We start from the raw sequence: 24,736 nt of genomic DNA, 5'->3' as shown, positions 1-24,736 counted from the left end.
TATATGTCTAAATAACACACTGTAAACTGCAAAAATAATCTAAATTAAATGCTCGTGATGATGAACTTACTTATTTTGATAAGGATATATGTATTATTGGTTATATCACCAGTTAAACATCACCCAACGAATTAAATGTTTTTTTAATACAGAAAAGTAGTTTTTGTGACTTAAATAAAAAAGCTGGATATATGTCATCGCGGACTTTTTTGTAGAACTAATAAAGACCAATGTTTTTGCTATACATTGTTCTTACTTGTATCCAACGGTATAAGCGGCGCACGCACAAATGCAATCTTCAATTAGATTTTTTTTCTGACTTCTTGGACATAAATCGCTATAACTCAGCTAATATAGTTTCAATGTATTTCAATTATATATAAAAACCTGTCGGAGAAAATACTCTTTCTATTAGTGAAAACCGCATCAAAATCCGTTGCGTAGTTTTAAAGTTTTATGCATACGAAGGGACTACAGACAAAATGGGCGACTTTGTTTTATACTATGTAGTGATGTCTCAACTTATATAGAAAATGCTATATATTCAAATCTCTGGTTAAATAGCTTAAAATATGTTATCTTTGTGATTAAAACTTTGTTTAAATTATATTTGACTAGGAATTTAGGTAACGAAATATAAAAAAAAATACTCGCTCTAGCTATAATATCGGGTACCAAGTAGAATGGAAGGCGAGTAATTCTCTACTTACTGTAGTTGACATGGCATGAGTCACGCAAATTGATCCTTCTATATGCTAGGGCGATTTGTTTCTTGATTCTCTTTTTACATAGCCGTCGTGTTGTTCCTGGTACGTTTGGACCACTCCATGTTTTTCTCACGGATGTCGTAAAAAGCGACTAAGGGAAATACTTGGGATTCTTATTGTAGGCGATAGGCTAGCAATTTCAATCTCAATTCCATCTGAAGCCGTATAACTGAACTTGGCCTTTCAGTCTTTTCAGACTGTTGGCTTTCTCTACTCCGCAAGGGATACCCTATATATACCATAATGTAGCTCCAAAATGTAGGTTCATTCATTATCCTCTTGGCTGTTAGGCCCGGTTGTGTCCTCACCTCTCTGGAGACGAGTCCTAGGTGTATCTATTGACCATGACTCTGGATTGGGTAATACGTTTTTACACGAAGCGGCTCCTGTTTGACCTCTTTGCAGGGGAATCTTACTCATTTGGGATCATGGGAAAAGCTGATTTCTTTAGTTACTTTTTATGTTTTCCATGGGAAAAAAGAGTAGTCATATGCTTAAGTGCCGAGAATCATACGGAACAATATATCCCGCAGTATAAACATTTATTACATTTTATGGTTAAATCAAAGTATAAATCATCAATAACACGAGGTTGAGGCGCGCGTCAGGCCGGGACTCCACCAAAGCAGAGATGTGTGCGGTGTGCTGTGTGCTGTGCGAGAAGAGATGTTTTTCAGCTCGCGGGACTCCACCAAAGCGGAGATGTGTGCGGTGTGCTGTGTGCTGTGCGAGAAGAGATGTTTTTCAGCTCGGGTGCGGGGCGTTGAGTGCTCAGTACGCACATCTCTCGTCTCCACTGCGCGTCGTCCGCGCACAGCTCACATCTCCGCTTCCATCGCGACATACAAATATTACACATCTCCGCACAGCGATCTCCACTGAAGCTGAGCGGAGAGGAGACGTGTCAATAACTCAATTCTATTGGTTGTTTAAAAAACATCTCCTCTCCGCTCGTCTCGTCTCCGCTTTGGTGGAGTCCCGGCCTTACACGGGCGTGATTGCCAGTGATTCACGACGTACTTTAGTATGCTAATTGCAACCTACCGCAAAAATGTAAGCGCTTTCAAATTATTAAAGGCTGCGTTACGTAATCGTTATTAAAATAATTATACATATTACCTGGTTCGTGTTTAATACAAATATTTCTACATATACTTAAACCTTAAACTAATAAGACTTAGTTTGATAAACAAGAAGAGATAATGAAAGATTGCAGAAATATTTTATGAGTAGGTTCACCGCACAATAATTGTCATGTCGACACAGAAAGAAAACCTTTGATTTTAAGGGAAATTAATATCTGCACGAACAATCAAAACATAAGACGCAACGTAGAACAATTTAATATTAACCTTACGCCAACATTCCCCGCAATTAGTTACAGGAGTGGCTTGGTTAATTTCTCGTTTAATCCGATAAAGTGGAGTAATAAGTAAAACTATAACTACGCTATTATATTCCGGGGTGGTCGATCGGGGAGTAAATTTAATGTAAGAAATTGGGTCGCAAGCGAGAGAGGTCAATGATTGGTAGACTGTCTCCAAGGGATTTGTGAGAAAAATGAGCCTTTGCCACGCTTAGAGCAGCGGAGAGATAAGAATGAGTGGGTGTGTGGCATCGGCCGTCGCCTGTGTCTATATATATAACGTGACATGCACTTATTTAAGTTTTGAATTATATTTCGAGTTGAGCTTTTTAGTCTTAAATAATAAAACAACAAGGAACTTAATAAACTAAAGCAACGGACATAATTTTTTTATACATAACTAAAGCAACGAAAATAACTTTTTTATCCGTGTCATTGCAACATCATAATTATTTAGAAAATTGAAAAATAAAATGCTTTTTTTTTTGACAAGTTTAATTCAGACTTGGCCCAAATGATTTAAGAAATAACGACTACCAATACTAATTTCTTAGTTCCAATCTCTCCTCCTGACTTATGTAAATTATTCGTATCAATAAGTTTTTGTTTATATTTTTCCAGATGCCGAAGGGACAGGTGGTGCGGACCTGCAGAGGAAGCTGGACCTGCTCAATGGCGCGCTGGACGCCGAGCGAGCGGAGCAGGCCAGGCGACAGATGCAGTATATTGCTCACTGTGAGTAAACTCTCTCCTTGTCAATATAATAGGCGGGTACCTGATGCAGAAGGGACAATTGGTGCGTGGACCTGCAGTGGAAGCTGGACCTGCTTAATGGCGCGCTGGACGCCGAGCGAGTGGAGCAGGCAAGGTGACAGATGCATCTAGCTATGTCTTTCCTCATATTTATGTCATATCCCTTCAAATCTATTAGTTTTTATTTATTTTGAAATTACCAATTCGAATCCTTCACCACACAGAGCAAGGACTAAATTACCTGCTGAAACGCCATTCCTAACTTCGTGAAGGTACAACAAAATATTATTAGTAAAAGTCGGGTGCGGATTGTGGTAATTTCATAACAAACTGGCAACAGGCCACTAAGGAAAGTACGGAGCACTTGCGGTTTGAACCCTGCACTTGCGAAGTACCTGCCAACAAACTTTAAGACTTCTACGTAAATGTATTATGTGATAAGTTATTTCAGTTATGTTAGTTTTACCATGTTTAGCTAAGTTTCGCCAAAAAGCCCAAAATTTGTGCTTTACTTGTTGTTATTTAGACCATTTCTTTGTTGGAAAATTTGGGATAAAATTATTCTTATTCCCAAATCTAGTTTTCAAATTCTCTATGTAATCTTTTGCATTATTGAGTGGATGATGACAACGTACAGAAGAAACTACTTACCTAGTTTAGGAAGTTGAAATTTGGCGACATGTTCGTTAGCAATAAGAGAAAATATTCTTATATTTTCACGGTAATGGAAATTAACAGAATTTGTTGTTTTACATACACGCGTGGAGTTGTGGGTCTTATTCCGTATAAATAATATACTTAACACAAAAAGGAATAACAAAAAATGCAGTATCATGAACAATTGCTTTTTTAAAACGGTGCCGTCAACAATAGAAAGACATGTTTGCATTTTAAATCTATCAATTACTAAGCGAAGCGAAATTTTAGAAGTATCACCTATACATAAGAGTTGAATTCACAACTTTATAACATTATTACATAGTCGTTTTGTAATTGTTTCCAGCGGGATATTCCGAGGACTCGGACTACACGTCGGACCTCAACTACCCGGTGGGCCAGCATGCCAATTGCAGCGCTTCTCAATTTCGCACGGCCGCTCACCAGATGCACACTCCACAGGTAAGTTCCTTGTATATAGCCTATTGGTTTTACATAAAATTGGATTTTATTACATAGATGTTAATTTATCCGGGTAGGAAGTATTTCTGTCTTTTGATCTAGTAAATCCAGGCCCTGAAACATTATAGAGGAGGGCGCAACAAGTAACCCGCAAACATGAGAGAGTGAGAATTTTTATAAGCTTAATTGAAAGCTATATTATCAGTTTTTTCTACACTATTCCGATTTTCCATATAATGGTTTTGTCGAGGTTTTTATAATAAAGGAAGTCTTAGGTGTACTTAAGTTTTTGACAGTGAATTTGAATCAACTGATTGCGCACAGTTAACATGTTAATATTGTTCAAGTAGAGGTTAATATTTTAATTACAAGAAAATTATATGTATAAATTATATGTAATTACTTAAACACAACCTTGTAACCTTGTTTTAATTTAAATACATGAGAAATGAAAAGCTATTAGACTACGTCACAAGCTGCGCGTTCAATATAGCACTTAAAAAGAAAAGAAGCCAAAATACCACGAACAAAGATAACTATCTCGTATATGCCACACAGCCTACTTTGTATCCTTGACAAACTTAATCACAAAGGTCGTCGACTCCCTCTCAACCCATGAATAATTCCCGTTGCAGAGGTCACTGGAGGTGTCCAGGGAAAACTCCTACGAGAGGGAAGAGTACCACATACACGGGGACACCGACCCTCTGTATTATAATAGCCAGCCGAGGACAAATAGGTAATAAAACATTTTTCTTTTTGTTGTTAATCTGTATGTTCGAAACAATCTCTATTACAAAATAGCTCAATATATTTTTTTATGGGGTTTAATCGGAGCTGTCAAATCACTGGTTTAGCAAAATTGTGTTGCACTATAATTCCACTATAATTTTTCGTATTGCAGCTTCAGTTATTTGTTACCGCCTTAATTAAAATTTGAAACAATCTTCATTTTTGACACGTTGTATGTTAGTTTTTTCAATAGTTGAAACAATGGGTTGGCACAGTATGTTAGTTTTTTTAATAGTTGAAACAATCTATATAAGGCGAAAAACTAAATTATAATTGCGAAATCTGTCCATTGCGTTTTCACGGGTAAATACTTTAGACAGATTTGATGAAATGTGGTTTGGATATAGAATTACTCGGTGTCAAATATAGGGTCCCACGGGAGCGAAGCCCTAGAAAGTCGATAGTCGTCTTTAAGAAAATGTCTTGTAGGTAGGTTTTATTAAGTGAACATAAGATAAGCGTTATTTCCTTCTACCCTTTAACGTTACAAAAATAATATTTACAATTTACATGTTACTAATGAATAAAGCTGGTAAAAGAAAATATCAGGACACAACAGGCAATTGAATGTGTAACCATGGTCGATCTCATACGGGTTAGGTTTACGTGCAAAGGTTGCGGAGGTCAGATAGAAGTCCCTTCGTGTAAAAACCTGACTCACGTTATCCAGAGTCTATGGTCAAAAGCATACCCCGCTTTTCTCTTGAGTGATGAGAATGTAAGCGGGAGTAAAGCCAGGTGGAAGAAAACTGAAAAGTATTCTCTTACTAAAAAGAAGTAAGGAATAAAGCTTGCTTTATCCTTTCTTTTTTTGAGTAGTGTATAATTATATTAGTGAAATAAATAAACGTTTAATTAATGATGACAATTTAAAACATATTTTATGACAAGTATTTTGTTGTCTACATTTTAGGATAGAAACATGGTCGCAGCTGCACGCCCAAGCCAGCGTGGAGTCTGCCATCTCATGGCGGACGGCGCACGATTGGCAATCCACAGGTACGCTCATTTGTTTTAGTGTAATCTAATGTTCTTTTTTTAAATTATATTAATAAGCTCTGAAACTTCTTTAGTTAAAGTTTTATTTATAAAATTAAATAATTCTGTTTGTGAATACAAGAATTTGGATAATTATAAATTTCTTTAATAAATATAAGGGAAAAATGATGAGATTGTCTGACACCATATGCAGATCTATACTCTTCCTCATGCAACCTCTCCGTCATTTCGGAAAATTGCTGAGCAAAATTACTCTGACCAAACTCCAGACTTGGCTCCGGTCCAGTACAAAATAAAGGGAAAAAGGTTTATATTGTTTAGTTCAGTTTCTTCATTCAATGCATACACATGTTAAGTGAAGATAAATTTTTATTTATTTTTTAAAAACATATGTTAATTGGTAATTGACCGTTGTTATTGTTGTGTTACAGAGGACCAGCGGCGACCTAGCCTCGAGCGTCAGAACACGCTGTATGACGAGACCATGGGGTACGGATACGATGCATACGCCACTAACACGTACATTAGGCAAGTGACAGTTGTACTCTGGTAATTATACACAAACATTCATACATATAATCACGTCTTTATCCCTTGCGGGGTAGACAGAGTCAACAGTCTAACGGAAAAGACTGACGGGCCACGTTCAGCTGTTTGGCATGATGATAAAAATGAGATTCGAATAGTTACAGGTAGCTAGCCCCGCGCCTAACATGGTAAATATGACCTAGAATAAGCTAAAAGGACTGACATGTCCGATGGATACACATTAGAAAGTACCGGCGCTTTCTTTTTTTTGCAGAGGGAGGTTCGTAACGTTCAGCTCTCATAATCGCTATTTGTTTTCAATCCAGGGACCATTCGCATATATCGCAACAGGCCAGCTACGAGGAGTTCCACGACTCGAGCAGCTATCCGTACCAGACGTCGTACCTCGGAGAGGACTCCCGACAATGGGACAGCGGGGGGCAGTACTTCTACGACGACGGCTACGGCCTGACGCCGACGGAGTACGAGAACATGCTCAACAAGCGGAGGTCTTCGGTGGTACAGCTGCCGCAGATACCGCCGAAACAGGTGATTGTTACTAACTTATCCCTTTTATTAACTTCAAGGACTTTTGCGAGGACTCCAGACGCCTATGGAGTAAGGGTCCAGATGTCCGGTAATCTAGATGCCACAGGTACCGCCGGAGCAGGTTTATACTAGATGATAAGGAATAGACAGAGATTAATATACATATATAATGTTTTCAGAGGATTCAGGATATATAGAGCCCGGAAAAACTCGAAGGCCCCCTAGATCAGCTGCAAGGCATATTACATACTATATTGACATTCGGACAATGTTTAGGGTAACCCAAAAGAAGAATGTCAACATTTTCCCTTAATTGACTTTTATACTCTTTATTTTTATTTGCACGAAAAGCTGGAGAATACTATATTTTTTCTTCGCAGACCAGCATTGAAGTTCCCACGATATTCGTATACTAAAATTAACTTTTGGAGGCTAGCTCTATCAGTGTGTTTTGGCCCTTTGCCTCGCAGTTGCCGACTTTCTTACTCCCATGCCGATGACATATACAGGAAAATCGTAGGTTCTCCATAGGACACAATCTAGTCACATGAACATGAACATGAACATTGGTACCACACCCAGCCAAGCAAAGCCTGACCCAGTCTAGCTGGATACACCAGGGGGCACAGATTTTATAGGGAGTGACACGCTCAGGGATGGGAGAGGAAGGCCGACCAGCCGCAACCAGTCGACCACAATCGACCGACTATACAGCCTATAGCCAATATAGGAACTGAGGAGGACGGGTATTTCGACGGGGGAGAGCGTTGATGTGATGCGATTTTCTTTTCTTCCTTTTTTAAGTTTTCGTCATAGTTCTTCTTCTGGTTCACTGTCGGTTTCTGCGAGTTCGTAGATTTCTTGAGCTGCTTTGATAAACTCTGTTTTGTTTATCGCGATATCTGCCCATTCTGTGGGATTTTTGTTGTAATATTTCATGTCTTGTGTTAGAGAGTCTATCCAAGTAAAGATGGGTCGTCCCACTTTTAGTTTTATTGCTTGGTATTGATAAGCCGCGTTTAGCAAATGCGGGGTTGGGCGCCGGAGGATATGGCCATAGTAGCACATTCGTAGGCATTTAATTCTCTTTGTGACTGTTTTGCCATTTAAGATTTCATGTATCTTTGTGTGGTGTGGGCCGGTGTTGTTAAGCAAGTCTCGTAGTATTATTCGTTCATATCTTCTTAGTTTTGCTCTGTTGGCTTTTGTTATGGCCGCGCATTTGAGGCCGTATATCATTGTTGGTTCTATTACCATTTTATACAACAATCGTCTTGTTTGCCATTCCATGCGGGATTCCTCTATGAGTTTTTTGAGTATTTTGGCATTTTTGAGTGCTTGTTTGCAACGTGCATGCACTGTATTATTTCTGTTTAGTGTTGCGGTTATATAGGTGCCTAGGTATCTGATTTCCTTTGCTGGAGTTGTTGTTATGCCATCCAAACTGTAGAAGTTCACCATAGGACACAATCTAGTCACATGACAAAATAAAATATAAGTATTATACGTTTATTCATATTTTTATACAGCTTCCGCCTTCGTCCCGCTACTCGGACTATAATGAGATGGCGCCGTACCGACCTCGGCCGAGACGGACAACGGCTAGTCTTCCTGGTAATTTTTATATCGTTTTTACGTAACTTTATTACTTTTTTTCTATTCATTATTCTCTTACTTATTCTATTTGAACAAAATTATCTTTGAAGTCCACATTTTTGCTTTACCAGTAATTTTACTGAAATCTAAATTCTTTTTGTTTAATAAATAATTTACTAATCCGTAATCATGAAATTTGGATTTGGTGGTGTGTAAAATGAACTCTCCACTTCTTCCTTAAAGGGAACTGTCACCACATCTTCCATTCTTCAAGCTTCAAGCTTCCCATCAAAGTCACTAAAAGTATTCCTTAAAATAAATCAGTCAAATCCTAAAACCTTATTTCCGATATTCCAGCGACGCCATCATCAACGCCAAAGCGCGGGCGGGCGTTGCCTGTGCCCCCGAGCAGCGAGTCTGGCTCCCTGCGCGGGCGCAACCGTCGCCTGCCGCGCCCCCCGCGCGCAGTCTACCCGCCGCTCGTGCCTGCACACGCACTGCCTACTCCCCCCGCCCCCGCGCACACGCATGTGCCTTACATACCTGATACCGGTAATGATTTCTCATAATTCTATTTTTAATCATAGTATATTGGTGTGAATAAGGACTAGTGATAAAATAACCAATGATTTTATTATCAATTTATCTAGCCATATAAATCGGAATGAGATACATAAGATGAAGTGTAGCCATACGTGAGAATAAATGTATATATAGTTGGCCTGTCATAAACGACAAGATCAAATCGACAACGTTTTGGCAAAAGGTGCTTGTCAAGATGAGCTTACGAAAAATATTGATTTTTGTATAATGAGAAGTCAGCAGAAATCATGGCATGTGGATAGATAGAGCCTCTGGCTGCTGCTACGAAAAAATAAACGTAATCGCATGTATTATTTTTTTCCAAAATCAGCCATAGCTATTAGGTCACCTCACTTTGGATAATGATGATTTGGTAGTTTATAAAACTTTAGGGTATTTGCGCCAGGTTTAACAAAATATTACCATTTCAGAACCCGAGAAGACAATACCTAACGCAAGTTACGGTTATGATAGCTTCGGATATCAGCAAGAATATCAGGACACTGCCATTGAACCCTATCAAGATACTAATTATAATTCAAGGTATGTACAATTCAAAAGCATTTATAGTTTCATACTAAAAGTACAAAGAGAGAACATACATACGACATGTCTTTATTATGAAAAGAGAAAGGAGGTTTATTTTTTACATTAAAAAATTACTAGACTTGCTTTTGATGATAAATTTAATTGATTAAAAAGTACGCAGTGATCGTGGTAAGTGGAAAGATATAATCTCTGTCTACCCCTTCGGGAAAAAGGCGTGATTTTATGAAAGTACTTATAGATTAGACCTTCACGAGTAACCCAGTATTTTCTTTCTTAATATTCTTACACATCGGAGTAGAGCCCCAGGTGAAGCTTTTGTTATTTCATATTGAGGGTACGACCTTTGTAATGCATTTATAATATTTGTACTTTTACTCTTTGAATTTTCATTCATTTATTTGAAAGGAATCTAACAGATCAGCACAATTATTATGGAAGATCATTGAAAGAATAACATGTTTTTTTTTGTTATAGTTACGACGAAGATGGCATGCAACCATTTTTCGACGAAACTCCTCACGCCACACCACCTGCAGCTGGTAATATTAATGCCACTACATACAGGATAGCTTTTTTTAAACACTAGAGTCATTTCAGAATAACAAAAACAAACAACAACAACTAATTATAACAATAAATCAACTAAAACAACTAACAATAAATCAGAATTAAGTTGGCATATTTTGATAAATTTCGACTTTTCATACTGGCATCAGATGATATATCAGACTGTTTGAGATAGCTAAAAAAACATACGTTTCGCCTCAGATTTCTTTGATTTCATGCACAGAACTTGCTCAGAAACTTCGGCTAGTGTTTAAAAGCCGCTTGGTATTATTATTTTATTAACAACGAATTCTATATTTGGCATGACCTTTTTTATGATAAATATTTACCATTGGCATTGTGAGTAACATGATATAATTGATAATAACTTCCGTTACAAAGAGTTTACTGTGATTCAGATTCATTCACTTGTTAGTCTTACAAACGTATATATCAGAAATGACGTGTTATATAATTCATACGCTTTGTGAACAGTGGTCATGTAATTTAATTAACGTAATTTTTAAACTTTCAGCTCAAAAATCATCTTGGATAGAAACAGATACAACACAGTTTACATATCCAGTGACAACAGAAGAAAACTCATTAATACCCAAATCAATACCATCAACTATATCATCATATCTACCACAACCATCAATTACGACACAGCAAGATGTTTATCACGTAGATAGTTATCCGCAGTATGACCAGTATGAAGACCAACAGCCATACCAGTATGATCAAACAGATCGTCAATATCAAGATCAAAATCTTTATCAGGATAAGCAGGAATATCAATATCAGTATGATCAACAATACCAAGATGATCAAAAACACCAACATCTGGAACAACAACAATATCAACAACAACAATACAAAGCAGAACAGGAACAACAGCAGTCATATCAACAACAACAGTTGCAATATCAACAACAACAATTGCAACAACAACAGCAGTTGCAAATGCAGCAGCACCAGCATCAGCTGCAGCAACAACAACAGCAGCAACAGAAATTGCCCGCACAACAACTACAAGCTAGTGTTCTAACTGGGGCTGCTACTTTAGGGTCTCTTATGGCAGGTGGTGCCAAGAAACTTGGTAGTTTCTTTGGAGCTGCTGCTGCTGCGGTAGGCGCCCCTGCGGTAGGCACTCCTGCGGCAGGCGCCTCTGCGATTAGTCAGCCTACCACAACTGCACCGGTAGTAACAGCTCCAACTAGTCAGTTTTCGACAGCCATTGCTCCCGTAACGCCTTTCACAAGCTCTTCAACTGTACCTATCACAGTATCCGTCCCAGAAATATCACCAGCAGTGCCAGTGTCTACCGTGACCACATCCGCACCTGTTACTTTACCCCGAACTCCGTCATTAAAAAGACAAGAATCTATACAAAGACCTTCTGTGCGTCGGATACGGACTTTGCCCGACGCACCAGAAGAGCTAACGTCGAGTTTTGACGAAAGTGCCTACGAGAATGAGTACCATAAGACTGAATACGATCAATCTATTGACAGGACATCTTTAGACAGGTATCGTGATGAGGACTACCCTCATGATACAATTAATGAAGATGATGAAGACGAAAGACATTTACAAGAAGAACCCAGTATTGCACTGCAAAAGACTGCATCTCCAACTAGAATTGTGTCTCAAGTGAGAAAGCCATCTGTGGATAGTTATCACAGTCAAGCCCCATCAATAATCGATCGGAGAACTTCTCAAAGTTCGTATCATCAAGAAGAAAAAACAATTATTCCAACAACACGTGAAGGTTAGTATATAATGATAATAATAATGTTTCTTATCACAAATTATATTATAATGGCACAGTAAGTTTATTTGTTATAGTTATACTACTGAACAGATAAAGTGAAGTAAGTATTAAGTGTAGAGAACCTACGAAATAAGTGATATATCTATAAAAAATATGATACAAATCCACGCGCCATGTAGCTATATTATTTGGAATGGTAGGTATTACATAGAGAGTGGAACAATGTTTCCTGAAAATACCAAAACTTTTTGGTTTTTTTGCAGAGCCAATCATAGACAAATCAAAAGTGACATTCCTAGACGATCACACGAAATACCAAGAAGTGATAGACGAGTCTGAGACGTTCCATGAAACTCAAGACCGATTCGATGATCACGAGGAGGAGTATCACGATGATGAACCTTATGATCATGATGAGGCATTTCGGGAAGATGATGAGAAGTTCGAAGATGATCAGAATGAGCAGTACCAGGACGATAATGTGTTTAAAGACGAGCAAAGGCAGAAAGAAGAGAAGATCGAATTTCAGCCCGAGCAGCCGAAGCTGACGCCCAAGCAACTGTGGCATCGGGCGTACAACAAGGTTATGATGCAGCTGAATGTGAGTACCTTTTTGAAATTTTATCGACGGCAGCTGAATTTTAATTCTTCTGTTTTTATGAGTTTCGTTTTAATATTTTTTCATTTTATTTATTAAAAAAAAAGATGATTTGTATTGTACAATAGGCGGCCTTAATGCTACAATAATATTATTATCTAAAAGTGGTGAAGCAGAGAACCGTTACTTTTTACTTTATTTAAATTTTTACTTTGATCTTATTAAGACAAAAAGTATTTTATTTATAACTTTTTCTGCTGCTGTCGTGTAACTTACGAATAATAAGTTATTCGTCTGTTTATATTTGTTTATGTACAAGAACGACTACACTTCAGTATGGAGAATTAATGTAACAATTTATATATCAAGTAATCAAGTTTTTATAATGAATTTCAAGAGATTTATTATATGTGTATTTACCAAGGTAAGTAAGTCTCTTTCTTGTCAATTTTTATTAAGTAAAATGCTATATGATAAAATTCCGTGCGAGGAACGAAGTACCTACATCAAATCACCAACATTATAGCCTGCGAGTGAAATCATCTTATAATAAGCTCATATTGTTGATGAACGTTTTCACATAATAGTCGCTCGGATTATTTTTATGGGCGTCTAGCGCCGTCGGGGTCCAAAAGTAAGGCGTTACCGTCTGATGAAGCGTCTTTGTTCGTTAACCTTTTTAATAGTTCTCACATTGTCGCCAAAACGATCTACTCTCATCATTTTTGATGGTATTGACGTAACCTAAACTATAATTATGTGTTGTCATCAATTTTATTGTAGAATAATTTGTAGTGGCATTGGATAAGTGACTTTATTTACCATATTAAGTTCAGTTACAAAGATTACGTAAGGATTGGCATATTTTCATGCATATTTTCGTTTACCAAAACGAAAATATGTATAAATATAGGATTAATAAAAAAAATTGAACCATACGATGAGATTCTATTGATAATCTTTCATAATTAAAATAAAGAACAATTTGATATTATCTCTGTGACATTTCCTAATAGATTGACAACATTCACTACAAACATATCGAACTCTCAATGGAACAAACCTACTTAACAGTCGAGAATAACAAAGGAACAAAGAAAAAAGTTGCGAAACCACTTTAGTCGTACCAGAAGAAATTAGCTAGATGCGAGGCCACAAAGAAATAGCGCCAACTTATCCCAAGGAAGTGCAAAAGCCTTTTGAAATCTAGAGCAGTTACAAGACAAACGCATACAGTAACAAAGCATAGTGTTACCACCCGCTGCGTCGCAATGTAAGCCTAATCCACTAGTGGGAAATAGGAAAATGTTGTTATGTTGCTAGTGCGTTTGAACCCTTAATGGGTTGACCTTGAGCGTATCAACACGAGGATTTCCAAAGCTTGATCATAGAAGAGTTCATATGTATTTAGAATTGATTACGCAATTAATTTTTCTTTTTTTTTTAATTTTCATTTAATACTTACTGTGTAATAGATAATACATTTCGTCTAATATACACAAAATCATTATTATAATTTATTTTATCATTTTATCGCTGTCAGATAATATTATTCTTAAGAACATGGAATAAACAAACATTCGAAGCGTCAAATGGCCGCGTTGAAACTAAAACTCGCATCGAGTATTATGATGCGCTTTGAAAACTACAATTAGAACTTAGTCTCAGGAACAAGCATTTTGCAGGATTAAAGTTTCATATGAATAAGGCAATCATAACGGCGGGACAGTCAAGAAAAAATTCTTAACGTATTATAAAAGGAGCTGTACGAAATAATTTTCCCATAATATCAAAGGCAAATTTTATTAATAGTTTGGTTACACAACAGCTTACACATTTTAAGTTACTTATTAGAATATTAAATTATTTGAGTAGACGCAAGACTTAAATAGACTCTTGAAACAGTTATTTTAGCAAACCTTTGTTTCATTATACTCGTACCAATATCATATAATAATATTAATTAGTAACCTGATTTAGTGCCTATTATTGAGTGGTGGTTATCTTTTCTTTTGGGTATCTTTTTTCTTAACTGAAGATACACTTTCCTGTACCTACGTCATTTATGTGGAAAAATAAATGTTACACATAGAATCACTAATAATGGTGTTGGTGCACGCTATTATTCCCTATAATTACACTGGTGCAAGATTTATTATGTAGAATCTTGGATTTACTGTCGAAGTATCCATTGTCTACCATACTCATTAGCTTCGGGACTAGTTGATATGATAAAAGCTTTGTTCTATATGCTGATTTAATATGTACAATAATAATTCCTTATACTTAAGAATATTAAAAGTAATAATATATCCGTTTTAGCGATAGTGTTGTGGAAAAAAGATCACAAATAGTGAGTATACTATTATTAATATTTAAATAATAAAAATAAGTATATTGACTGCTTGAATATATATTAAATAAGATAATCAAGCACAGACTGCAAAAATAAAATAAAAAGTTAGTAAATTAGCAGGAGTTAAAAATATCTAGGAGGTTCAAATTATGTAAAAAACATCCGTGAACATGTGCCGTGTGGTTCCCGGCACCAATACAAAGTGCCGTGTGGTTCCCGGCACCAATACAAAAAAGAATAGGACCACTCCATCTCTTTCCCATGGATGTCGTAAAAGGCGACTAAGGGATAGGCTTACAAACTTGAGATTCTTTTTTTAGGCGATAGGCTAGCAACTTGTCACTATTCGAATCTCAATTCTATCTTAAAGCCAAATAGCTGAACGTGGCCTATCAGTCCGCTCAGGACTGTTGGCTCTGTCTACCCCGCAAGGGATATAGACGTGATTATATGTATGTATGTATGTATGTAAAAAACATCCTAGACTAAACTAAATCTAGACTTAAATTTAAATAAACATACTCCCACTTACCAAGATTTCCGTTTCAGTAGTTCAGAATTTCACGCCGACATTTTTATGTATTTTCAATGGCCGCCTTTGTGAGTGGGCTTGAAAGTTGATTTCCTATTATTCAACAAGTGTGCGTTCAAATTGTATGAAGCCTCTCGATAGCAATCAGTGCCTATGCAGAGTTCCTCCTCTTTCCGGAAAATTTATCTCGCTAAAGAAAAAGAAATCAAAAAACAGATACAAATTGAAAAAAAAAACGAATGGTATTATAGACGACTAGAAGAAGATTTTGAGTGTAGGGTTACACCATATAGGTATAAACAATTCTTTCAAATTTAATATCTCACTTATAAAATTACAATATAATAAATAATTAAAATATTTATAACTTAGATATTAAATTATCAAAAATGGTGTGTGTGAAATTTGTGTTTTAATTTATATATTACCAAAATAAATTATAAACCTTATAATCCCTTGAACATCTTAGTTGATAAAGCTTCGTGCGTTTTTCATTTGTATAAACAAAATATTATCAACAAAAACATATCTTTACTATGCAAATTGAACGAAATGGTCCTATTACGATATTATTAAATAATGTTTTAAGCAAAGTACTCGAGCGTCCCGCAGCCAGTTTTCTTAAGTGGCAGTCGCCGCCTGCGGAGACCCACAGCGCCTTTGAACCCGATCACCTCATTAGTTCAGCTGAGTTGCTCCACACGCAGCCACGCACTCTCCACTCAGTACGCTAACAGCTTCCCGACCGTACACATCCCTAATCGCACTTAAGAGTTCGAGTTTGAATTTCGAACAAAATTGGGCTCAATAACATTGCGCAAGCGATGGCGGCGGAAATATGCGAGGCCGCGATAGCGACATCCTGCGGGCGTCCGTGGCCCTATTGATTGCCCGACGCCGGCGCACCTATCAGCAATTTAAATGCAAATTATCCTTAGCTTCAGGTGTAAATGTTCAGTGGAGTTGATACTGTTATTGTGTGATGTTGTTTTGAAAATGTTCAAAATGGTGCGAAGTCGTAAGGCCCAAGCGGCCAGCGAGGCGGACGTCCGTCGGGATCAAACTTTTCAGAATCGGTCTAGTACCAGCGGTTCTCGTCTCCGAGTCCGCCGTGGGTCCAGTTTGACCGATTTGGATAAACTGCGATGCAGTGGTGGGTCAAGCGGGGGTGGTTCTATTGGTGATTTGATGAACATGTTTAGTGGCAGTGCTAATTCTGTAGGTAGTGACACTTTGGTGGCTCGGACAGTGCCTTTAGAGACAGTTCGTCGGAACATTCCGCCTCTGTCGACCCCGCCCGCTCACCCGCCCCCCTCGCCGCTCATCCATGTATCTCGGCCTGTGGGCCCTTTGACAATGGCACAACGGACTCTTAGATTCAGCAGATTATTGAAATATCAACCGTGTTCGGCCGATATCCCAATTTCGCTGGTAAGTTTAGAACTTTCTAGTTGATTGACACTAATGCAATTCGAAATTACTGTTACTGATTACAACTTGATTGACGTAACATTTTAGCGGTAAGTGTGTATTAAATATTAAACATCTAATGGTTGTATGTATTATCATTGGCGCTCTAGATAAGATTAATTGCTTGAATACAAATACATATGTCGGGGTATTTTTATTTTTTGTAGTATTAAAAGACAGAATTCCAAAAGAATAAGCTTCTATCGAGGCGTTCAATAGGGTAATCGAATAAGGGATGAAACGGATAAGGGATGTATTCCGAAATGAACGTATTTGATCTATAATTTATCGTATTAAAACCTTATGCTATCTCCATTTCCTCTTATTATAAGTATATCAAAAACATAGTAACAGTTGATGGGAAGATTTACACGTAGAATAAAAAAAAATCTCGAATAGGTATGTGAATAACATACAACACTTTTGTTATGCCTTGTAAAATTCGATCACCTTTAGAGGAATACTAGATTCATAGATGAGAACAAATTTTGACAATAAAATATTCTCAATTTTATAGGTATCTTCCATTTAAAATGAATCTTAATGTATTGCTATAAAGCTCAAAATTCTTTAATTTTAAACTCTGTACGTATTATTATATGATTTTTATCAAAATTGCGTGTGCTAAAAATAAAAACATACCTATTTTCCAATCAACTTAGGACGAAAAAACATTTTTGTATGTATGCTTAACATACATTTTTGTATGTATACATTTATTGATAACGAACCGTAGGTCTTTGATTGATCTGGTTTTTGATTAAATTAAAATGTGTGTAGGATCTGTCAATCAAAATCGGTTAAGTAGTTTTTGAAATTGTCCTAATATTATTCCTCATTTAAGTATAAAAGAAATTTTATGGCGAGGGAAAATATTGTGAGGAAAACTGCACATTCAGGCAACTGGATGTATTACCATACATACATACCTACATACATATGATCACGTCTATATCCCTAGCACGGTAGACAGAGCCACTCTTGTCTTGAAAAGTCTGATCGGCCACGCTCAGCTGTTTGGCTTAGTGATAGAATTGAGATTCAAATAGTGACAGGTTGCTAGCCCATCGCCTAAAAGAGGAATCCCAAGTTTATAATCGTATCTATCCCTTAGTCGCCTTTTACGACATCCGTGGGAAAGAGATGGAGTGGTCCTATTCTTTTTTGTAATGGTGCCGGGAACCACACGGCACATGTGATCAAACATGTATTACCATGTTTGATCTAATACGGGTTAGGTTTACCTGCAAAGGTTGCGGAGGACAGATGGGAGTTTCTTCGTGTCAAAAAACTCATACAATCAAAGATCCATGGTCAAAGGCATACCGTAAGCTCCTCTCCAGAGTGGTGAGGATATAACCAGGACGAAATCCAGGAGAAAGAAGTGGAGAAAGTTTGCGAGTGATATCCTGGATGAAGACTCTTTCTTGACATTTAGGCATAAACAATTTCGATTCGATGAATCGAAAGTCATGAATAACAGAGCAGCTGCAACTGCAGCCCGCCATGAATTTACAACTTGTGCATTTTTATTTAAGTTCTTATTTGCATTCAGAATGAGTCTGCAACGTTGTTTAATCCAGTGCCAAAATTTTATATCTGTACATACAAAATAAAATAAATGCTTTATTTACAACAAATTTTTAATTTCTTTTTAGTTTTGTGTTTGTGCTATTTTCTTCGAACTTAAGAAAAATAGTTTTTTTTTCTCATATTTTTAATATCAGTTACATCTGGCTAAAATCATTGGTCTATTCTGTAGTTGTTAGCCTGAAAATTAATTTTGTCTTAAATAAAACTGATTGTATAAGAATCCTTGTTTAATTGTAAAAATAGCCTAATAGCGGTTCAGTATAAAAATTGACCTCATTACAAATAAATCTTAGACAAAATTCCGTTATTTACAAAATCAACATCAAACATGTCATATAATTAGGCGTATTTTTTCATGAATTTCAATAAGTACTTTAATTTCGGCATTTCTATGTTGTGTATGCATCTGTTAAAATCACCGATGACCTTGACAGAATGCGTCATCATGCGAGATATGATGTCCTTCAGGCACACACTGAGGTCACTGACCTCTTTGAAGCCGTGAATCGCTATTTCGGCCATCACCACTGGGAAAGGTGACGTTTCGTACAAAAACTGAAACAAAACAATTTTTTTTATAACATTAGTACTATTAACCGATAGCCGACCGCTGGCAACCTGTCACTACTTGAATCTCTATTCTATAATGATTTAATGAAGCCAAACAACTGAACGTGGCCTGTCAGTTTTTTCAAGACTGTCTATACATACGTATATATTTACGTCACTATTTAAATCTATGTTTTAGTATTTGTGACTATCTTTCACCAATATTTGCTCTACAATATATAACCAAACAATCCCCTCGACTGTATTTTTGTAAAAATTAAATGGATGCTTTTTTCGTTCCTGAAAAGGGTCATGACAGACTTAAACGAAGTTATTTATTTTAGAGTCATAGTCCTGAAACCGCTTTAGAAAGGTTGCTACAATGCTATTGATAGATACAGGCATAAGTACGTCGTTGTTGGTCGGAATTTGAATATAAAAACAAAAATCGTAGTGAATATTCCCAATATCTTTTGTTTCTCATCTTAGGCGGTCTTCTTTCTTATCGAGTGAATCAATCTTGAATACTCGTAGCTTGTTATGAGAATTTGTTATGTAAATTTTATATTTCATATTCTTGTCTCTACTAGAATTGAAGAAAACTTTTAAGAATTTATGAATTTATTTATTATTTTTTTTATTTTTTCAAACAAAATAATGAACATGCCAATATAAACTTTACTAGTTTTATACTATAAAGCATAAGGGTATCGCAGTGTTATTTAGAACTTTTTGTCCAGTTTTGTGCAATAATATTTTTTATGTGAACATCAGAAATTGCGCTAAAGCCATATTTTAATAGTCTCGTAAACGCCCTGGCATTCAAACCTAATTTTGTCGGTTACTGGGTACTTAGCGATGTTAAGAGCCAATTAATTCAATTAATTAGATTTCGTGATGAAATAAAAGAAATTTTCTCCAAAAAATTAATAACTTTTTAACTGTATTTTGCTGACATATTGTATGGAAAAAAGTCTATTACATTACAGTCGTTATTAACACTTTGCAAGAATCAATTATCTGTGTGTTTTGTTCATTATTTGGTCTGTGCGCTGTTTAGATATAAAAACAAGAATGTGATTTATTTTATCGATTGATTTGAAGGTTATTATCCAATTGTTGCAATTGGTATAAAACTCACCACTGTCCTTTCTAAATCTTGACTCTCGTGCGAACAATTCCCGCCGACCTGCTGCTGTTTCTGACACTCGAATAACTTCGAAGCTGAATATTTCTTAAGATTTTCCAACGTTTCAAAGTGAACTTGAAGTTTTTCTGAAACAAATAGTATGTTTGAAACCAGTATTATACATAATTTATATTGTTTACATTAAATAGTGTTAAACTTAGAAACGTTGAAACTTTTAGGTATGATTATCATACGTAGATAACTTTTGCGGCTCATAAAATTTTAGATTTAGGTATTTTGTTTTTGCTTCGCACCCATGAGATAAAGCAAAACTAACTTTAGAAGAATTGTACTATCTTCCAACTCATTCCGTATATTATAGGTATCTATATTATTACAAACAAAAATATCTACAAATCTCGATGATGACAAAGTAGTGCAAAAAATCTGTTCATATTGTGCGAAAGAATGAAGTCACAAATGACTGTAATCCACACCCACATGACCTAAAAATGTGAAAGAAAAATTGCGCTGTCCACGGAAATGTTAAGGTATGTTTACACTACACAGTGAACGTTTGTTTTGGTAACTGTGTGCGCGGAAATGGGCGTCGGTAAACGGGGAAAGACGTCACATAATAAGACTATGTGGGTGACAATGCTTCCTCGTCGTACGTACGGCAAACATGTAAACAAATCTACGTTCAGCTTTAATTGTGGAACGAGTATTTGTTGAGGGAATAAAGTTTTAGTATAGTATGTGCTTGCCTTAAAAATAAGTATATTATTTAGTCTTGCATCACATTAATCTACACATATAATAATTACGTCCATATTCCTTACGGGGTAAACTGAGCCAATAGGCTTGAAAAGACTTAAAGATTCTTCATTCTGCTGTATGGTTAAATGTTTTACTAGATTAGTGCAAAATTTCAGAAAGATTGGATTAAGACAATAATTGTGTAGAAATTATTTACCTGGTAGCCTTTGAACTCTTTGGTAACCTAACGCGAGACACAGGGTAACATTTTCATCAGCCAACTGCAGATTTTCACCCAAAAGCTTAACGATGCTCTCTTTACAGTAGGTACCATTACGCGGCTTCCTGTCGTGAATTATTACCTGAAATTTTAAAAATGAGTACATTTTGTGAGAAAGCTTGTAAAGAATGGGTTTTTATGGAAATATAAGACTTATTCGTTCTTGATGTCGGTTTATAGAGGCGCTGCTAATGCATTTTAGTAAATTATTCGCTAGCAACATTTAATTTCCGATTAAAGCGCAAAATAATTTATTTAATTTGTCTTGGTAACAAACTTGAAATATGTGGTTTCAGAGCTCAAAATATTACTGCTCCACAGAGGTATTAAAACTATCGGTAAGGCGCCTAGCACCCCAATCATGAATATGTATATCCAATACACGGCAAGATAAAACAATCTAGATCTAAATTGAATATGGATACTACATACATATTGATAGTGTTATTCCCGAATTCCCCGGTCCCGCATTGATTTCCCATAAGAGCTTATATTTCACATAAAACGAGAAACCGTTCAAGAGTTATGGTGGTCATTGACGCGATTTTTAGGGTTGGAATGGCGATATAGTAAAGGGTGATCGCCTTTGACCGACTTTAACAGTGTTTGTCGGTTTCCCAATGTATATGTTATACACTGGAATAAGCTTCCTGAGAACATCGTCCCTGCACCTTCTGTTAACAGCTTCAAGAAAAATTTAGACAAATTCTCCAAACTAGACGCACACGCATCAGAACAGCTTTATAAGTGCGCAAGAATTTATAAAAAATTGTCTAATTGTCTGTCTACACTTATTGATTGAAAACTAACGGTTTATTCTACAGTCAAATATAATTTGAAGTTGGCTGGAAGAGATCTTGCTAAGGGATAAGCCCGCCTCTGTACTGTATTTTTTCATATTTTAATAAACAATCAAGTTTATATTTACTTATTTATATCTAATAAAAGTTCTTCCTATAAAAAAAAAACGCTTACTTGAAAATACAACGAGATCTGCTCAAGATAAACAGTCATGTAGTTAATAGCTTTGTCAGCCTCGTTTTTCATGAGAAGTTTGATCTGGGAGACCAGTGTGTCCATGTCTTCTCTGGATTTCTGAGTCCTGACCTGGATGTCCGCGATGAGCGCTCTGTACCCATTTATAAGGTTGTCTTGGAAATCTGTCGTCTGAAAACATTGATGTTTTAGTAATTCATGTGAAAAATTGGTAGCAGGGATGAGCGTTGACGCGACCAATTTATTTATACCTAAATGTGGCCTGCTTTGGTTTGCGACTTTTAGCTCTATTTACAACGTAAAAAGATAACAACATGATATGTATGTGTTGAATAATAAAATCATAAATAGGTTTTGTTTACAAATAAATTCGCGACTATAATGCTTGTATTAAATATAATTATTTATATGCTTAAAAGTAGTAATAAATGTGGTTTTATTGATTTTCTAGTACAACCCATCAACCTGATTTTAGTTTGCAATGTAGACAATGTCGCATTGTTGCGTAGTAATTATTACTACTATTCCATAGGGTGACAAGAAACGGGTTCGAGTGAAACTGTCTTATCGGTTACTAAATATGTAATTCGCAAGTCGCAAACACTTGCATAAATACATACATATAATTACGTCTATATCCCTTGCGGGGTAGACAAAGCCAACAGTAGTTGGCGGTCACGTTCAGCTGTTTGTTTATGATAGAATTGAGATTCAAATAGTGACAGGTTGCTAGCCCATCGTCTAAAAGAAGAATCTCAAGTTAATAAGCCTAGCCCTTAATCGCTTTTAACGACATCCATCCAGGAAAAGAAGTAGAGTGGTGGTATTCTTTTTGGATTGGTGCCAGAAACCGTACGACACCACGTGCATTAAAACACGTGAAATTGAAGTAAAATTTCCAATTCCTCTTATATTTTTTTTTCTATTTGCTTCTTCTTATCGGGTAAAGGCAACGTAGCTGTTGTTTATTCAGGGGCACAAAGAGACCAGTTAAAGCAAGACTGAACTAATGCACGCTAACGATTCAAACTTGCACTAAAAGTAATAGCGCGTATATACTGCTGCTTACAAATAAGTAGGTACTTGTATCTAGAAATGAAAGTAATTGTTAAGATTTCTTAGTTAGTATTATAAATTGTAAAAACTGGACAGTTTCTCATACATAAAACCTTTTTTAGTAAAAATGGCCACGCCATATAACAATATGTAAAAGTAATGAAAAAATAACCTTTGTAAATATTGAATAGGTAAGTGCCTGCAAACTGGCTATGCTTTTTGTAGAATTTTAATGAACACAGTTCTGTTGAAGGTGGCAAAATAAGGAAGTTCAGTAAAATAGCGAATTTCGAGTAGAGTTTAAGGTAAAAGTGGTCATATTTATACTGCTTTATAAGAATGGTACTGTTCAAGTAACAAAAATTGTGAAAAAAAGAGGGTATATTCGAGGGAATATACCACACCGTGTAATAAAACTTCTTTTGCTAGTTTGCAAAAAGCATTGTCATGTTTTTGGGGTTGGCGTTTTTGTATTGACTAAGACGTCAAAATTTGCATAAATACCTACATTATGTCTCGTCTTTATCCATTCATAGACGTTGTCAACAATTAAGGAAAAACTGAAAGGCCATGTCAAAATCGAAATTTATCGGCATGATAACCTTATCTCTATCAAACCCCCATTATGATTGCTATTAACAATACTAAAACCAACCTGAAACGTGACTACGACGAGTACCAATAAAAAGGCGGAGACCGTTAATCGATTCATCTCTTTTCTTCAATATCACTTCCCATATCAATGCACTTTGAACACTATTATTTATCCCACCTTCTCATAAATCGATCAAAAATTCCAGAAATCGATTCGCGATTCTAAGAGACCGTCTTAATCGATGTTGATGGAATGGTAACTGTGAAACTACTGCGTGTTTTGGCTTTTCATTTTGTTATGTTTGTACACCGTTCGTTGTTATGTTTGTCGTCGAATCTCGGTTAGCGATACGATGACTCGGCCCAAGTTTACAATCGATGCTCAATTGTTTTACAGAGAACGGCATTTGGGGTTCCGCACTGTTTGAATCTAAACATCATAACGATTATGATAATCAGACTGACATTATAAACGCAAAATCAGCTGACAGTTTTAATTGAAAGTTTAAATCAATCTACTCGTAGTTTATAATACAGAATATAGAATAAACAACAGAATAATATGTAAAGTAGGTTTGCACGTGTATTTTGATTATTAATTACATATAATCACGCTTCTTTCTCTCTGTGGAATTGTTATACTTAACTTGCTTCCACACAAGGTATTCTTGTGATCTCTTCTTTTCGCCATTATGTCTTCCATCTGGCAATGTTCCACTGAGGTTGGGGTTCGTTTTTAACAACATGACTCTTTCCTGAAGGGTTAGGCAGAGACTCGTTTTTTTCATTTGCCACGATCTCTGCATTTGTCTTTCGCATCATCCACATTCATCACTCGCTTTGTGCCAACATCTTTTAAGGTACGTACTTTATAACCTTCCCTAATAATAAAAAAAAGCTA

General features: G+C 36.3%; 4 protein-coding genes across 4 annotated transcripts in view; 2 read left to right on the top strand and 2 right to left on the bottom strand.

Moving 5' to 3' along the window:
- LOC106129575 (phorbol ester/diacylglycerol-binding protein unc-13) overlaps nt 1-7,644 on the top strand; it is a 58,460-nt gene extending 50,816 nt beyond the window's left edge. Inside the window, exons 6-12 of the mRNA XM_060948642.1 lie at nt 2,755-2,868; nt 3,890-4,005; nt 4,641-4,744; nt 5,711-5,796; nt 6,228-6,345; nt 6,651-6,873; nt 7,528-7,644. Of these exons, the coding sequence (XP_060804625.1) occupies nt 2,755-2,868; nt 3,890-4,005; nt 4,641-4,744; nt 5,711-5,796; nt 6,228-6,345; nt 6,651-6,873; nt 7,528-7,644 (878 nt within the window). The remainder of the gene's footprint in view (nt 1-2,754; nt 2,869-3,889; nt 4,006-4,640; nt 4,745-5,710; nt 5,797-6,227; nt 6,346-6,650; nt 6,874-7,527) is intronic.
- Nucleotides 7,645-7,683: 39 nt separating this feature from the next.
- Nucleotides 7,684-8,334, bottom strand: LOC132902671 (uncharacterized). Its single transcript, XM_060948641.1, has one exon. It carries the CDS (start codon nt 8,332-8,334, stop codon nt 7,684-7,686), a length of 651 nt encoding a protein of 216 aa, XP_060804624.1.
- A 7,996-nt stretch (nt 8,335-16,330) lies between these two features.
- LOC132902661 (uncharacterized) lies at nt 16,331-16,864 on the top strand. The gene has a single exon (XM_060948620.1). The coding sequence runs from the start codon at nt 16,331-16,333 to the stop codon at nt 16,862-16,864; it is 534 nt and encodes a 177-aa protein (XP_060804603.1).
- Nucleotides 16,865-18,703: 1,839 nt separating this feature from the next.
- On the bottom strand, nt 18,704-24,148 carry LOC106129590 (uncharacterized). The gene is made up of 5 exons (XM_060948560.1): nt 23,897-24,148; nt 22,165-22,356; nt 21,127-21,271; nt 20,163-20,296; nt 18,704-19,027 (listed from the first exon to the last, which is right to left on the bottom strand). Exons 1-5 carry the CDS (start codon nt 23,951-23,953, stop codon nt 18,812-18,814), a joined length of 744 nt encoding a protein of 247 aa, XP_060804543.1. The 5' UTR covers nt 23,954-24,148; the 3' UTR covers nt 18,704-18,811.
- Nucleotides 24,149-24,736: the final 588 nt, after the last annotated feature.

The sequence above is a fragment of the Amyelois transitella genome, chromosome 16 (assembly GCF_032362555.1).
Source record: "Amyelois transitella isolate CPQ chromosome 16, ilAmyTran1.1, whole genome shotgun sequence".
Taxonomy (NCBI): Eukaryota; Metazoa; Arthropoda; class Insecta; order Lepidoptera; family Pyralidae; genus Amyelois; species Amyelois transitella.
This window is presented reverse-complemented; position numbering and strand designations above follow the sequence as displayed.